The sequence below is a fragment of the Salminus brasiliensis genome, chromosome 1 (assembly GCF_030463535.1).
Source record: "Salminus brasiliensis chromosome 1, fSalBra1.hap2, whole genome shotgun sequence".
NCBI classification, from domain to species: domain Eukaryota; kingdom Metazoa; phylum Chordata; class Actinopteri; order Characiformes; family Bryconidae; genus Salminus; species Salminus brasiliensis.
The window spans coordinates 78363645-78379639 of record NC_132878.1 but is presented as its reverse complement, the minus strand read 5'-3'; the positions used below and the strand labels follow the sequence as shown (position 1 = coordinate 78379639).

General features: G+C 38.2%; 1 protein-coding gene across 1 annotated transcript; it reads left to right on the top strand.

The window, feature by feature from the left end:
• The first annotated feature begins 1906 nt into the window (after nucleotides 1-1906).
• Nucleotides 1907-14460, top strand: slc51a (solute carrier family 51 member A). The gene is made up of 8 exons (XM_072690052.1): nucleotides 1907-2340; nucleotides 6424-6575; nucleotides 6712-6785; nucleotides 8296-8454; nucleotides 10077-10188; nucleotides 13108-13254; nucleotides 13362-13467; nucleotides 13875-14460. The coding sequence occupies exons 1-8, from the start codon at nucleotides 2268-2270 to the stop codon at nucleotides 14027-14029; spliced, it is 978 nt and encodes a 325-aa protein (XP_072546153.1). The 5' UTR covers nucleotides 1907-2267; the 3' UTR covers nucleotides 14030-14460.
• Nucleotides 14461-15995: the final 1535 nt, after the last annotated feature.

Here is a 15995-nt window from a genome sequence, read left to right as displayed (position 1 = left end):
AGCAGATGTCTACAAACTTGGACATGTACTGTAACTGTACGTGGGTGCAAATGAGAGCTAGAGAGTAACCTTTTTGTTACTCAGTACTTTGTCCAGTTCACTGTCACACAGGTCGTTCAACTCCTCTTCTCTATCAGAAACGAGGAATGTCAAATAATGGCCTTATTGACATTTGCTGACTAGGTTCATTCAGGGTTACTTTATTGAAAATTCCCCTGTTTTAAGTAGGGGATCTGTTAACAGGATGCCAATACAGTTTACCCAACCCAGTGTTATGATTGTCTTGTTGCTCACTTCATTAGGCCCGAGGGCACTGATTCAGGCATGTCCTTGAGAATGCCAGTAAGGCTTGGCTGAAACACCCTGTTCTGAAAGAACGGGTGAGTCCATTTCATTACTAATGTGTATCTACATGAAAACTGTTCTTCAGTGCAGTGATGTCAGGGGAAACCAGGCCCACTCAGAGTTCTTTTAGATCTGAGAATGCTCTGATGAACAAACTGAAGAGGTGCTGGGCTGAAGCTAAATATGTGCGGACTTGCTCTTACTGACGCTCCTGTTTATCACCACATACTCATCCGTTATTTGCATTAAATGGTTTGTAATGCACTCTGAATAGTTCTTGTGTCTAAAGCACGTAATGTCTACACGTATTATACAGTATATGCCCACTTATAGGCTAGTGTGGGTGCAGTGGCCTAATCCTATACTCCGTTGAAAGCATTGTTAGTTTAGTGAAATACTGACTCAAGTAGAAGTAAATAATTGCAGTATATTATTTATATGTATATATTATTTATTATTGTTGTTAGTATTTATAACACTGAATTATGTGTTTGAGCCTGTCATTCACTCATTAATAGCTCATTAGCGGTTAGAGTGCCAGGCTATTGATAACAGGGTTGTGGGTTCGATTCCTGGGCTTGGCAAGCTGCCACTGTTGGGCCCTTGAGCAAGGCCCTTTACCTTCTCTGCTCCCCAGGTGCTGGAGTTGGCTGCCCACCGCTCTGGGTGTGTGTACTCCCTGCCCCTAGTTCACTAGTGTGTGTGTGTGTGTGTGTGTGTGTGTGTGTGTGTGTGTGTGTGTGTGTGTGTGTGTGTGTTCACTACCACAGATGGGTTAAATGCAGAGGACACTGTACAGTGACAAATACGTGCACCTTTACCTTTACCATTATGGAGGTGTCAAATTGACCACTGCTCTCATTGGCTGCCTCAGCAGAGGGGGACGGGATTCAGGGTGTTGCTTTGTGTGGTGGTGGAAAACGCAGTAAAGCCATTTTATATGGGCTGGTATAAAGGCCTATCTGACGTCCCTATCCTGCTCATCAGTAGATGTAGACCGTCAAATTATTATTATTATAATTATTAGACAACATATTATATGTATTAAAGTTTAAATAAGCACCATACCATAATCTCATAAGGTCTCATGTTTTGTGTCAATAGTTAAACAGAAAAACAAGGAATGTTACTATCAGGAATTTTCTGATAAAGTATTAAACTGTGATAAGTACCAAACAGTATTAAATAGTGGCATTTTTTTTCCATTGTCTAGCTCTAGTCAACATGACATTCACAGCACTATCTGCACCACATCTTTCTTACAGGTTCATTAAAGGGGTGCTCCTGGAAACTGAGACAGGTAAAGTGCTTTGCTGGGTGAGTTGGTGCCTACTGCCCCAAGCACAAACTTCAACCCACAGGCAAATCATTGCAATCTACTTGAATTTAGAGGCCTGGATGTGAACCTGGAAGTGTGATGGGTGCAAAAGGAACAAACTGTGAGTGGAAAAAAAGGCCCTAGCTGTGCCCACATGACCGCTTAGCCGCTTTTGTTGGGGTTCCCTGGAGGCGGATGGCCATGTGATGAGGCTGAAGAGGCCCTCAGGCTCGTGGAGGGCAATCCTTTGGTTGGTGCTCCACAGCGCCCCGCAGCGGCTTGCTGGAGCCGATAGAGACTTTACGACCAGCGAGCAGCAAGTGAATTCATCGTTTCATCGTCAACTTTGTGTGGGTTTCAAATGTCGTTGTAGGTACGGTTCTGATTAGAGCCTGTGCTGGGATTTGGAAGGGAGGACCATCTGTGTATTGGGATGGGGCGGTGCCATTTGGGGTGGAGAGCAGTGAAACATCTATCTCGGCGTTTTGGGGGGTGAACTTGAAGCCTGCGACTGCATGCTTCTATTTCCAGACGCTTTGTACTGGGGGAAGGAGGCTTGGACGGTGGGTTTTTGACTTTGGGCGAAGTTTACGGACCACTGAAGATGGAAGGAACCAACAGTAGCATGGACCCGAGCTGCAGGCGGCAGCCTCCCCTGGCTATCGACATCATTCTACGTGAGTGCCGCCTGACTCCTGATAGTTTATCATCGACGATCGATTTAGACTATTAAAGTTTATCATAGTCAGTCTTAGTTTTAAGGCTCTTAACCCTAAACTTGGATGTAATATTTATGTGATATCATTTGTGCACTTTTACTCACATGGTCCAACTGAAAAATCTGAAAAGAAAAATAAAATGATGCCATTTAGTCTCTGAAATGATTACAAATATTTTTAAATGATGTAATTAACCATTCAACAACGTGTTAGTCCACTTCAGACACCATATCTATTTTTTCCATAATTTACTTGCTCACAATGGCTTAAATAGGTAACAGGGACGAGTGCACTGGTGCAGTCTTAAGGGAGAAAGGGACACAACCCTGTAACTTTTTGATTTCATGTGCTTTATGTTATTCTTTGTTATTGAAGTATTTAGTAATATTATTAAATATTCATAGTGACATGCTGACTATTTAATATGGTTTAATACAGTTTAATACTAATTAAACTGCATTGATTAAATATGAATCAGAAAATGTGATATAATTCCTGATAGTAACATTCCTTGTTTTTCTGTGTAACTATTGACATAAAACATGAGACATTATGAGATTATGGTATGGTGCTTGTGTAAAGTTTAATACATATAACTTGTTGTATGAAGGTCTACTGATGCTGGTCCACCCTACTTGTTATACCTAACTTACACCCCAGTCAAGTTAATGCCATGAGAGAATGTTGACCTTCTTCACCATATATATATATGTGTGTGATATGTGTGTGTGTGTGTGTGTGTGTGTGTGTGTGTGTGTGTGTGTGCATGCATAACTATGCAACATACCATCACTTCAGAGCAATCCAAAATATGTGGCATGTTTCCTAATGATACAGTATAAGTTGTTACATGAATGAGTTAATTCACCAGAGAGACGTAGGATGGACATTAGAGACACTGCTCTGCTCACACCCCATTCTCAGCACTGGGGCAGGAAACTGAGTCAAAGCCTCCTTTTATTACACTTTCCACACAAAGAAGAAAAAAGAAAACACTCCGGACAAACAGTACATTTTTGTCATTTGTTTCTGCTTGATGATCTATGGAGCTCTGATTTCTGTGGGACTGCATCTGTGTTAAGCCTGATGTAACATTTGTGTTGGTGAGCACCAGCATGGTCCCCTTTGGATTGCATTTGAATACATTAGTTGGCTTTGATGTCTGCAGGCTTTGCGAGTCTGAGACCACTAGACAGTTGTTTCTGACAAGATGTATTCTTTTATAATTTAATGCAGAGTCATCATTACAGAGTGTATGACTTGTGTAACGGTGAGCGGAGATCAGAATCTTTGATATTTCAACACCAATTTAAGAATTTCTTAGTATTTGGTGGCGTGCCTGCATTTTGCTTTAAGAACAGTGAGCACTTCAGCAGCCAGGCTTTACAAGTTTGTGTTAAAACTTTTCCGAAGTAGACTGTATATCCCAAAGGAAAGGATAAGCATCAGTGAATGTTAGAGATAAAATGAAAGAAAAATTTCACCAGAGGTGAAAGATTCACTGCCCTGTGCGCAACACATGGACTTCATGTCTTCATGGGCAGACATAGTGGCGGAGTGGCATAGAGTGGCGGCTCTGCTGGAAAGGGGGTTCAGGGGAGACGTTTTAAAAAGTACAGTTTTAAACTGGTCATATTTCAGTCAGTAAATATGTAAACAGAAGCCTGTTTCTGTGAATTGTTTCGTGTGTTGGAGTCAGTCTATATAGAAATATGGTTTTATGGTAAAGGTCAGTAAGGCAGTGTTTAGGTCAAGAGCACCTGGAGTGAACTGCTGATAGGCAGCTGCATCTAAGAATGTTGTGGTAAGAGGTGAGTATAAAACACAAGTAAGATGAGTGGTAGTTCCTACTGTTTAACATTACAGAAAGATTACTGTCGACCTTTCTGACGGTAAGATACTGATAGAAGACCAATGGGAGAACCTAAATAACGCAAATGGTAGAACCTAATCTTCCTTAATCAGGGCTGAAAAGAAATAATCACTTACCTCAGATGCACCAAAAGCACCCAGACAGTTGATAATGCAGTTCCAGTCTTAGCTTAAATATTAATCAGTAATATTATTTATATATTTATATATATAAATTTTTCATGTCGCTGTCACACAAAAACCTTGCATTTCTATTTTTGCCATTTTGTAAACCTGGTACTTGTTCTTTTGATTGTGTCAATATTTTCTGGCAAGTGGACCAATACAAATGCTCCAAAATAAAATCCTATATTACAGAATTACAGGAATTGTTTACTCTGGAAATATTATTGTCCCGACATGTATGATCATAATCAAAGCTTATTTTGTCTGGTATATGGCTTCTCTGATATCTTATCTTAAAAAAATAATGCTCCAATCTGTACTATGGCAGGCATGGGGGATCTTCCTGTGAGCCTACCTCTACTAAATTTGTGGACAGATTGGAGATAACAGTCAACTCTATAAAAAAAAGCTTTTTCATGACACGAAAGCCAAGCATGTCAGTAAGGGATAAACTTGGGTTAGGAAGGGCCTTTAAGTGTTTACTACATTTCCTGTGATTAAGTTCAGAGGTGGTCCTAGGTTGGCTGTGGTGCAGCTCTTACTGGTTTTGATTGGAGCCACAATGGGACCCAGATGATTTCTTAAGGCAACTCAATGATTTATTGCAGTGGTTTCAGTAACCGTTGAGTAATGAAATGTATACTCTTTTGAATTGTTTGGGTTGAAATAACCAGTTCATAAATCATGCATTGCTCAAATTTGGTATTTCTATGCCAGAAGTTCCCAGATGTTGTGTTATGCATTTTCTTCATAGAAACTATATAAATGAGGGGTTTCCGGTAGGATAACTCTGGCAGTATGCGTCTGAAACATGCTTTTTTGAGTTCAGTAACTTCTGTTTGAGCACAGTTTTATTTCAGAATTGTCATAGACACCCTCTGTCATCCACGAATGATGTTATCTTAATTACACAAATGATGTTATCTTAATTATGTTAAACCAAAACAGTAGCTGTACATGTCACATGATATAGAATAATTGCAACAAACAGCTTTCTGTGGTTGTAATTAATACCACAAACCCATGGCGAAAATTGGCAAAACTGGTTCAGCTTCAGTTGTAGGATTTCAAACAGTAACAGTGCGTTTCAGGCCCTGCCACAAATTTAAATAGGGTGTTTAGGACTATGACTAGGCCTTTTGGAACAACTGTGACTAAAGCTTCAGCTCATGAACAGATGATCTGAGGAATTCTCTGATACTGAGCTGAATTCATTGTTCCCTCAATAGTATCATAGCATACTGGTCCTAAAGCAGCAAAGCATCCCCAAACTGCCATGCTTCAAATCTGGTACGGGATTCTTAGGGTAAAAAAACAAGACAAACTGTTGCCATCTGTAGCCATGCTCCTGCACTCACAGTCGTAATCCAAAGTTAGGTTTAGATTGGACAGACCAATGCTCAAGCTGTGATTTTCAGACACACAGGCTGAAAAGTGCACACGTAAATAAATAATGTAAATAAAATAAATAAATAAATAAATAAATACACCCCCCTAAAAAAAAAAACACTGTCTAAAATAAAATAAAGAAATGTGTGTATATATATACACACCTCTCTATATCTTTTCTTTATTTTTTCTCTATATCTTTTCTTTATTTTTTTTATGTTTTAATTTAATGCTTTACTTTTAGTTACTTTCATTACTTAGATGGTATATTTTTCTTTATTGTCACATTTCTTGAACTCAGACTAGCAGTACAAACTCTCAGTCTTAAATAATATAAATGTTGTAGCACTATGGGGTTTATCACGTTTATTATGTTTTATTTCTCTTACCTCTCTTCATGATTTTTAACATGGTATTCTTTTATGCTAAAGGAAAGGTCGTTTTTGTTTTTGTTTTTGTTTTTGCTCAAATAATGATAATATTTTGTGTTCAGGCTCACCACTTTAGCCTGTACTGCTGTCATTTAGCTAAACGGAGAGAAGTGATGAGCACGTTTGACTTTAGTCAATGCAAAGCTTCCAAAGGGTTTGCTATTGCTGTGCTTCTGCATTTTAGAGCTGGACATATTTGGGATCGTCCTGTACTCCGTCCTGACCTTCATGGCTGCAGTTTCCATGCTCATTTACATTGAGGAATGTATCTACATCTACAGAAAAGTAGCCTCCAACAAGAAGAGCATCATCATCTGGGTTAATGGAGCAGCACCGGTGAGACATTATTTGATGTGAAATTAGGCATTTCTGTGATGGGAGAGATTGAGTCACTTCCTCAAACATCAGCATTGGTCAGCAGTGACTTGTGGTCTGACTAGATATTGAGCAAGATTCTGTTTGTCTTTTCCAGGTAATTGGTACAATGTCCTGTTTGGGCATGTGGATACCCAGGGCCACTATGTTCACAGACATGACCTCAGCAACGTAAGTCAAAGGCACTTAAAAAAGCTTCGACAGACCAATCAATAGTCCGGACACTTGATTACTCGATTAAAATTTTGTGATGTCAGCCTTACTGGAGAAGGAAAAAAACTTAATGTTTAATGGCATTCAGTGTAAATAGATTCTACTCCAGGTTATTTTAAAGCATTCCTATAAAAAATATAAAGAATAAGAATAAGAGATAAAAGCAGCGATATACACAGATCAGCCATAACATTAACACAACCGGCCTAATATCCAGTAGGTCCGCCTTGTCCTGTCACATCTGAAGGCGCCAAGACATTAGCAGGAAATCCTTTAAGTCCTGGAGGTTGTGAGGTGGGGCCTTAATGGATTGCATCAGTGAGCCTTATGTGCCCTTGACCCTGTTGCTGGTTCACTGTTTGTCCTGTCTTGGAGCTTGTTTGGTAGGTACTATCTACTGCATATTAGAAAACCCCCAAAAGACCTGCCTGATGTTCTGGAGATGCTCTGACTCAGTCCTCTAGCTAGTCGTCTAGTTTGGTTCTTCTCAGAGTGACTCAGATTCTTACACTTACCCATATATCCAGCTTTTAACACATCACCTTCAAGAACTGACTGTTCACCTGCTGGCTAATATATCCACCCCTGGACAGATACCACAGTAGATAAAGATAATTTCACCTAATGTTATGGCTGATCGGTATGCTTGTATATTATAAGTTGTTGACATTTCTGTGTGCATTGTTGAGCAGTTTGTAACATTTATTTGCTGCATTTTACATACGGGAAAAAATACATATAAAATGTGCCATAACCTTTACAGCATTCATCAAATTAAATTTTTGAGTTTGACTTTGGTTGACTGCACTGGACAGTGCACAGTCACTGTTGCTCTCATGTCCAGTGCAGTCCACCAAACTACCAAGGATGGCTTGTATGGTTCACGTATAAAAATGCAGTATTAAATTATGAACTTTAATACTTCATCGCAATACTGACACATTAGCTTTGACAGCCCTAAAAGATACATATATATATATATATATATATATATATATATATATATATATATATATATATATATATATATATATATATATATAATAGACACATATATAATATTAGTTATTATATCATATTATATAATATTTGATTTTTTTTTTTCAGTAAAGCATTGTGGAAAGTTTGAAAGGCTATGCATAGTTTATTATTATTGTTATTATTATTATTATTATTATTATTATAATTAATTACATATTATATAATGATATGTAGCAGCCTTATATGCTCCACATTTTTGCCCATTTTTGCAATTTGTAATGAATTGTATTGAAATGCTTACAGGCATTTATTTTAGTAAAATAGTTTGAATTTACACACAAAAAAAATCTACTTGACATGATTGAAAAAGCAGGCGAACCAGCACTACTTTGCCCATGAACAGCGACTAAATAGCCCTGGCTTTCCTTCTGTTGTATGTGTCTGTGCAGGTCTAGGAAAAACAGCTTTTTGTTGATCCTCTCTGCAGGTACTTTGCCATTGTGGTGTTTAAATTCCTCATCCTGATGATTGAGGAGTGTGGTGGAGATGAAGCGTTTCTCAAACGATCAGCAAAGAAGACCTTCAGGATCAGCACTGGACCCTGCTGCTGCTGCTGCCCATGCCTGCCAAATGTGCAAGTCAATAGGTAACCAACACTCTGGGTGGAATATTAGTACCAGTAGGGGACAAAAACCTTCTCTCTCGATTGCAATGTTCTAGTTAGATATACTACATCAATGAATTCTCAGAATGCAATCTAACCACATGTCCTGATGATTCCATCCAGCATTTCAGGATTCACCCTGAGGGCTTATGTAATATGGACATGTTTGCTCAGACAGAAATAAATAAATTGGCTCTACTCTAGCAGATTTCAGCAGAATTTTAAAGTAAGCTGTTTTCGGGGTCATTTGGCAAGACCTAAACTAAGTCATCTATTCTGGCCTCAGGTGTAGAATGTGGGATATTACTATGGGCAGTGGCTTTAGCATGTGCCCATTGATTTCTAATAAAACAAAGTACAGTGGGACATGTTGAAGTTACTGTTCGTGGTAATTGGGAGTAAGCTGTAGATGTGGCAGATTTTTAAATGGTCCTGGATTTTCCTGTCAAATAGCTTTGTTTGAATTCACATTTGTAAATCTTCAACTACTACCCAGATCTAGCGTTGGCCTGGGTGAACGATCTCCCGGCCGTTCAGCTCTGGAAATCGTGGGGCCTTTTTCAGTGCTTGTTAGAGAGGTCAACCAAAACAGTAGCATGGGGTCGTTGCTCCTTCGAAAACTTAACTCTGTTTGAGGGAGGTTTCTGTATGAGAGAATTATCCTCTCTCATAGCCTAAACATCACATTCGTTATTGTGATTCCACTATCTGGTGTTCATCTTAAGGAGAATTTAAGGAGTTTCCTTTAAACGTTTGTAGGGAATTTCCTGCCACTGTTTTCTGTTTGCTGGTTTCCTAATTAGGGTCTGCTTCCCTGGAGAGCTTCTTAATCAGACACTATTGTTAAAAGCGCTGAACAAATACACTAAATTGTTTGCTTCAGTTGATGTGATCCATATAAACACTGCAAATGTTCCATAACACAGTAACAATCCCAGAACTGACCTGTGGGTCCAAATGTTTATTGCACACCTCTATACCTTAATAACAAGTCTGCTGGTTTGCATTGTTGTCACTGTAATAGCGGAATAATAAGCCTTAAAGTTTAATCTAGCTGGGAATCTAAGGGTTAAAGTGTCCAAGTGAGTTTTGTCCAGCAGGTGGTGCTGCAGTTCTGTGTTGGCCAGTTTCCTAGGTTTTGCAAAAGTTGTGTTACAGGCATAGAAATGATGATGGAGGTAGTGGTGGCATTGCAGATTGTAGCAGTGGGAATCAGATAGCAGCAGTAAATGCTGGATTTGGTATCGGAGGGACAAAGATCTGATGTGGATCTGATGTGATCTTGGTGCAAATCTAGGCTGAAACGGCGCTCACACACTGAATGAGGTCATGCTGTAAGTGTATGTTGTGTTTGAGTAGTTTGAGCATGATAGTCTATTTCTAGATGCTCATTTAAAGAGAAGCGCTTCAACTGAGGTGAGGTGGCTGCCCACTGCTCTGGGTGTGTGCTCTTGCTGCCCTAATCACTAGTATGTGTGTGTGTGTGTATTTGGGTACCGCCACGGTTTGTCTACCTACCTTACTTTCTTTGGAAACAGCTCATATTAAGGCTCCATTTTCCTGCTTGATAATTGCATTTCTTTTGTGTGTGTGCTTTTTCGTAGGCAGTCTCTGTTCATATTGAAGCTGGGAGCCTTCCAGTTTGCTCTCTTGAAAGTGATCTTTACCATCCTGTCCATCATCCTGTGGACCAATGACAACTATGATGTCGCTGATGTAAGCAAAGAGCTGTTTTGAGGCAACGTGGCAAACTTGTTTGGGAGTTTGGATAGAATAAGCAGACCGGACTAATTCTCTTTAACCAATTTACCTGTGCACATAAAAGGGGTTTACGCAGCCTAATAGCCTAATAATCATAGTGTTAATATTAATACATGATCATATTAAGACTAATGAAGAGCGCCAGTCTTTTAGTAATGTGTTAAATGTTTTCACAGTCACAAGCTATGTATATTTGCATCACAATAAGCAGACATGCTTGCAACTGTTGCGAGATTGAATGCGTTATATAGAACACTTTGAAAAATCATAGTTAGCATAATAACTTTAGGTTGGAGTTTTGAGTGCATTACATAACATAGTTTTCAATTTTCCAGTTGCAGACTTGGTTGGCAGCCATTCAAAACTAGGCAGGTTTAATACAGCAGTACATTCCTTACTAGGCTAACACAAGCTTGTTAGTTTTTAATTGTTGAAAATTTCTTTAAATACCCTACATGGACAGAAATATTGGGCTTTATTGTTTCTTTTGAAATCAAATGTATTAAAATAGTGTATCCTGCTTTTGTTAGAGTAACTGTCTCTACTGTCCAGGAGCATTGCTGTGAGGATTTGACTACATTCAGCGAGAAGAGTGTTGGCGAGTTTTGAATGTTGGATGATCCCTAACTCCCAAACTCATCTCAGAAGTATTAAATAAAGCACCATCATTTCATAAAACACAGTTCCACTGCTCCACAGCTCAATCCCAGGATTCTATATACCCCTCTAGCCCCCACTTGACGATGTATTGTCCCAGAAATAATCGCAATAAGTGATAAGTGACATTTCAAGACCATTCTATGGAACTGATATACTAATAATATAATAGCATAATAATGCAATTACACAATTTTGAAAAGCAGATTGAATATTCAGATGTTCAGGAAATGTTTTGGAATATGAAAAAAGTCGACATACCAGCTCACTCATGTTAATAGGCTCTTCTCGCTAAATAAATATAATGGACAAACTGGAGCTCACCAAGTATTTTTAAATACTTGTCTATATATTGTATAATAAATCGATAACATAATTATCATGACAGGCTTAGCCAATAGGTTCATGTTTATCTGCTCCAGAGAGTCCTATTCTATTGGCAGTACTTCTCTACAGGGACTAGATAAGATGTGTGTGTGCATTTGCATCAGAAATGGGTGCAACTTAGTAGCTGAATGCATTCATTACATCCACAAATATTTAGACATTTAGTGTAGCTCTGTATGAATTTATTCTTTTGGCCAGGTGTTCAAGCCTGGTCATCTCATGGGGCCTCTTTCAGTGCTTATTAGAGTAGTCTCCCAGAATGGCAGAATGGGGTCTTTGCTCCTTCAAAGACTCAGCATCAAGGGAATTATGTCATAATCAGTAGAGCTGACTGTTTTTCTGATAGTCTTCTGTCTTGCCTCAGGGATCCTCACTTTGTCTGATGTTTTTGCCACTGTGCTGATGTTCGCTTGTTTGTGCATCAAGAAAACTACAAATTATCTTACCTAAGAGCCTTTAACCACAGAAAAGATCATGTGAAGTTTAATAATACAGTATTAATGAGCATATTTTATATAACACATTAGTGGTGCACAACGATGTGTAGAATGTAAAACAATTGAACAGAAATATGTAACGCTAGTCCAAACAGTATTGCTAGCTAAAAGTGTCATTTCAGTTTGCTAATTTGATCATTAATTAATATATCATCAATACATATATATATATATATATATATATATATATATATATATATATAAGCTAAGTTTTGTTGCGTAACATTTGAATATGAACATTTGCAGTATGTAAGAAATGGTAAGGCAACTATATCTCTGAAAACATGTTAAATCACCTGAGAGGAATCTGCTTCTTATTGTTTTAGGAACAGTAGACACCATCTGTGTGTGTTAATGCTGTTTAGACTGCATGTAAAGTGCATTTTTTTGTTTAGAGTATACACTGGAATTAATGTATTCAGGGGTGAGTTTCATGAAAGCGACCAGTCTTGCAGAGTAACGAACAAACTAACAAAGAATGCGAGAAAAGAACGTGACAATTCTGTGATTGTTTCCCGAAGAGCTTCGTAAACCAAAACTTAACCAATTAACATTTTAAAAGTTTTAAATTACAAATTTTCAAAACAATATACTTATATATACTGATTCTGAAATTCTGGGATTGGGATATTCTCAGCTGTTGTAAAATACACTTAAATCTATATTAAAACTTAAATCTATATTAACGCCTCAAATTTAAATACCAGTTAAAAACAAACAAAACAAATTGACATACAACTTTATATTTGTTTAATAAAATATATTATTATTATTATTATTATTATTATTATTATTCCTTTGTTTTAGAATTGGCAGTTTTTTGGGTGCTGAACTGCTGGCAACATCCATCTAAGGAAGTACTTAAAGAAGTGAATAACAAACAGGTTGAGTTATTTGTTGATCTGCAAGCAAGTTGAACAACTTATTATTAAAGAATAGCCCCAACAGTTTGTATAGAAGTCCCTGTAGTTACTGAATAGTACACCTTAGTGGGTAATAAGCCTTATTAGTAAAGTACTTGTTAATTAATTAATAATAATCTTTAGAACTACTTAACTAAGTACTTAGTATTACAAAGCTTTTGGGAAACTCACCCCAAATTGACAAAATCTCTGCATGTACACATGTGGACAAAATTGTTGGTACCCCTTCGGGAAAGCAATGTCTGACTTTCATTGATTTATTTTCATAGCATTTTTATTTATTATTACTTTTGTCAGATTCAAGTTATTTCTGTGACCATTGTGGGTTTTTTTTCATTAACCGAGGGGCACCAACAATTTTGTCCACGTGTGTAAATGTAGCCAATGACATGCTTATCCCTGCTCTCTAGCTCAACATTACTGGTGCGGCTATCTGGATAAACCCCGCTGTGGGGGTCTTCACAATCATTGCGCTCTGGCCTGTTGCCATTATGTTCATGCATGTGCGCAACACGTTGCGCAGTCTGAAGATCATTCCTAAGTATGCCATGTATCAAGTGAGTATCCAGGACATTGTACCCATAACATGCATAGCATAACAGTTTGATGTCGTTTGAACAATTTTATTTAAAAGTGTGTTCATTTGCCCTCCCTCCCTTCCCAGTTGGTGCTGATACTCAGTCAGCTACAGTCTGCCATCATTAATATTCTGGCCATGAAAGGAACCATCGCCTGCTCCCCACCATACTCCTCCCAGGCCCGGGGTTACCGTGAGTGACCATTATGTTGCATCACAGGATCTTTATTGTACTTCGTCTTACACTTACACATTGTACTTACACCCACTGGCCACTTGGAATTTCACATATCCATTCCTTAAACAGCTGCAGGAAGAAGTTTCTAAATTTATTGCTATTAAATGTCCTCACAACTTAAAGTAGGCATGTATGAAGGTCTTGGAAAATGTCCTGGATGAGGTCCTGGGATCCCTGTTACTACACACAAATTGTAATAAAACACAAAAATGACATGCTGAACTGAATGTTACATTGAAAAACAAAAAAAGGACTTGAAATAAAGCTGGATTGCAGATGTCAGATAATCAGAAAGTCCAATATGTACAACATAGACCAACTGGAAATGTCTTAACTCCTCTCCTCTCTCCCTCTTTTTGTAGTGATGAGTCAGCAGCTTCTGATCTTGGAGATGTTCATCATCACACTCGTGACTCGGATGTTGTACCGGCGCGAGTATGAGCCCATACCAGACCAGGAGAGCGATGAAGAGAAAAAGATGGTTCTTGCATCTGAAAGTTCAGCAACCACAGCATGAAAAGAAGAAGTGGCTACTGTAAATGTAACATAAGCAGATGAAATGCTTTCAGGGCTAAATCACAGCACAAAGAAGAACCATGGTGTTTATCATCAAACGAATGGCACACATTATATGTTTTGTGCTTTTAAACTGTATTCATGTATTTATCCATGAGTATTTCTAGCATCAGTGATGCTAAACCTTTGATAGTCTTATATTCCATTTTGAACAGTTTACTAATATCTTCTTTATTATTTCTCTGGTCTGTAAATTTCAAGTGTGACTGAAGACAGCAAAAAGGTTTATGATACAGTGACTATGAACCTTTGTAAACATTGCGCAGTATATAAAATTGCAGTATTTTACCAGCGATGCTGCAGTGTTTGGTGTGCATCATCGATCTGCATTTGTTCCACATACTATACAATAAAACCATGCAGATTTTGTAACTGGCTTATATTACCTGAGAGTGTGTTTTCTCTCTGAAAGCATGTTTTATGCAGAAAGAGTAAAGTAGGAGTAAATTAAATGAGTAAATCTCCTAAAGACTATATGTCAAAATGTGTATGACTTTAGCAATTATCTCAAAAACAAATGTAAGTATTTTTAGGAAAATACTGGTGAATGAGGCCCACTGTCTTGTTGCATAGCCCAACTGCGCTACAGGCTCAGCTCATGAACAGATGACCTGACATTCTTTTGGAGAGGTCTCTGATACAGAGCAGAATTCATAGTTCTCACAGCGGTAGCAAAGCGTCTCCAACTCATGACACTACCACTATCATGTTGCTTTAGAAATGGCTTAAAACCCTTTTTCAGACGGGCAGGTGTCCGCAACCATTTTTTAAACACCTTTTCATACCTTAAGGTTGCATAATTGATTCTTGAACAGAAAGATGTGAAAAAGTACCAAACTTTAGTGTTAACTTTCCTGGCACACTCTATCCATATACTACTAGAGTTAAACTTGTACTATATGTAATGTGAATGTGTGCACTTTATTACATCAATGATCAAATATCAGCTCTGCCTCACACTTTGACTTGAGTCAGGAAAGTCTTCAGCAGCTTAACAACACCTTCAGAATACATCCTGTTTAATTGTAAATAACATAGCAAATCATGTAAATTAGATAATAACCACAAGCATAAACAGGCTCAAAATCGAATAACAGTAAAGATGTTTATGAATCAATATATAAGAAAAACACGGTGAACGAACTGAAAATGGAAACATGGAATTAAACAAATAGACAAAAATTGCCCTAATGGGCCAGAGTATGTTTGTGTGGAGGTCAGTTGTTATATAGGCCTACACGCCTAAAGCTATTTGATTCATTGATTTTTACACACTAGATCATTGAGCTACCTTTAACACGTGTTGAGGACGTGCAGAAATGCTCACGTGCCCTGCAGCGCCAAACGTGCTGCTTCAACATCGCTGTGCACTAATGAGAACCGACTCGTGAGTGAATCGGTTCTTTCAAACTGATTCTCAGGGATTAAATCAGTCGAACCGATGAGCGAGAGACGTATGAGACATAGCATTTTAAGTAAATAGGATTGTATGGTATTTATGGGATTTTCACTACAATAAAATCTGTTTACATATTTAATCATTCATATAATATAGTGCTAGGTGTTTAACTTGCTGTCAAAACCAAGTTGTTTATGACAAGTGCCTATTTCCTACTTCCTATTGAAATGCTTTGGGGAAAGTCACGAATTCTCACGAATCAAGTGAGAGATGAAACCTTACACGCTACAATATACTTAAAAATATTATTTTTATTACGTAAAAATTCTGCCGTTTAACTCATTTTATCGGACAGTTCAAGCAAATCGTCTCGGGGAAACTGAATCCCCACCACAATTAAGAAAATCAACCTAACCTGGCAGCCGATAACAGACCGGTGTCACACGCGTTCAGCCAATGGCAGTGCAGAGTTGGCTCTTTGCAGCCACCGCCAGCCAATCAGGTGTGT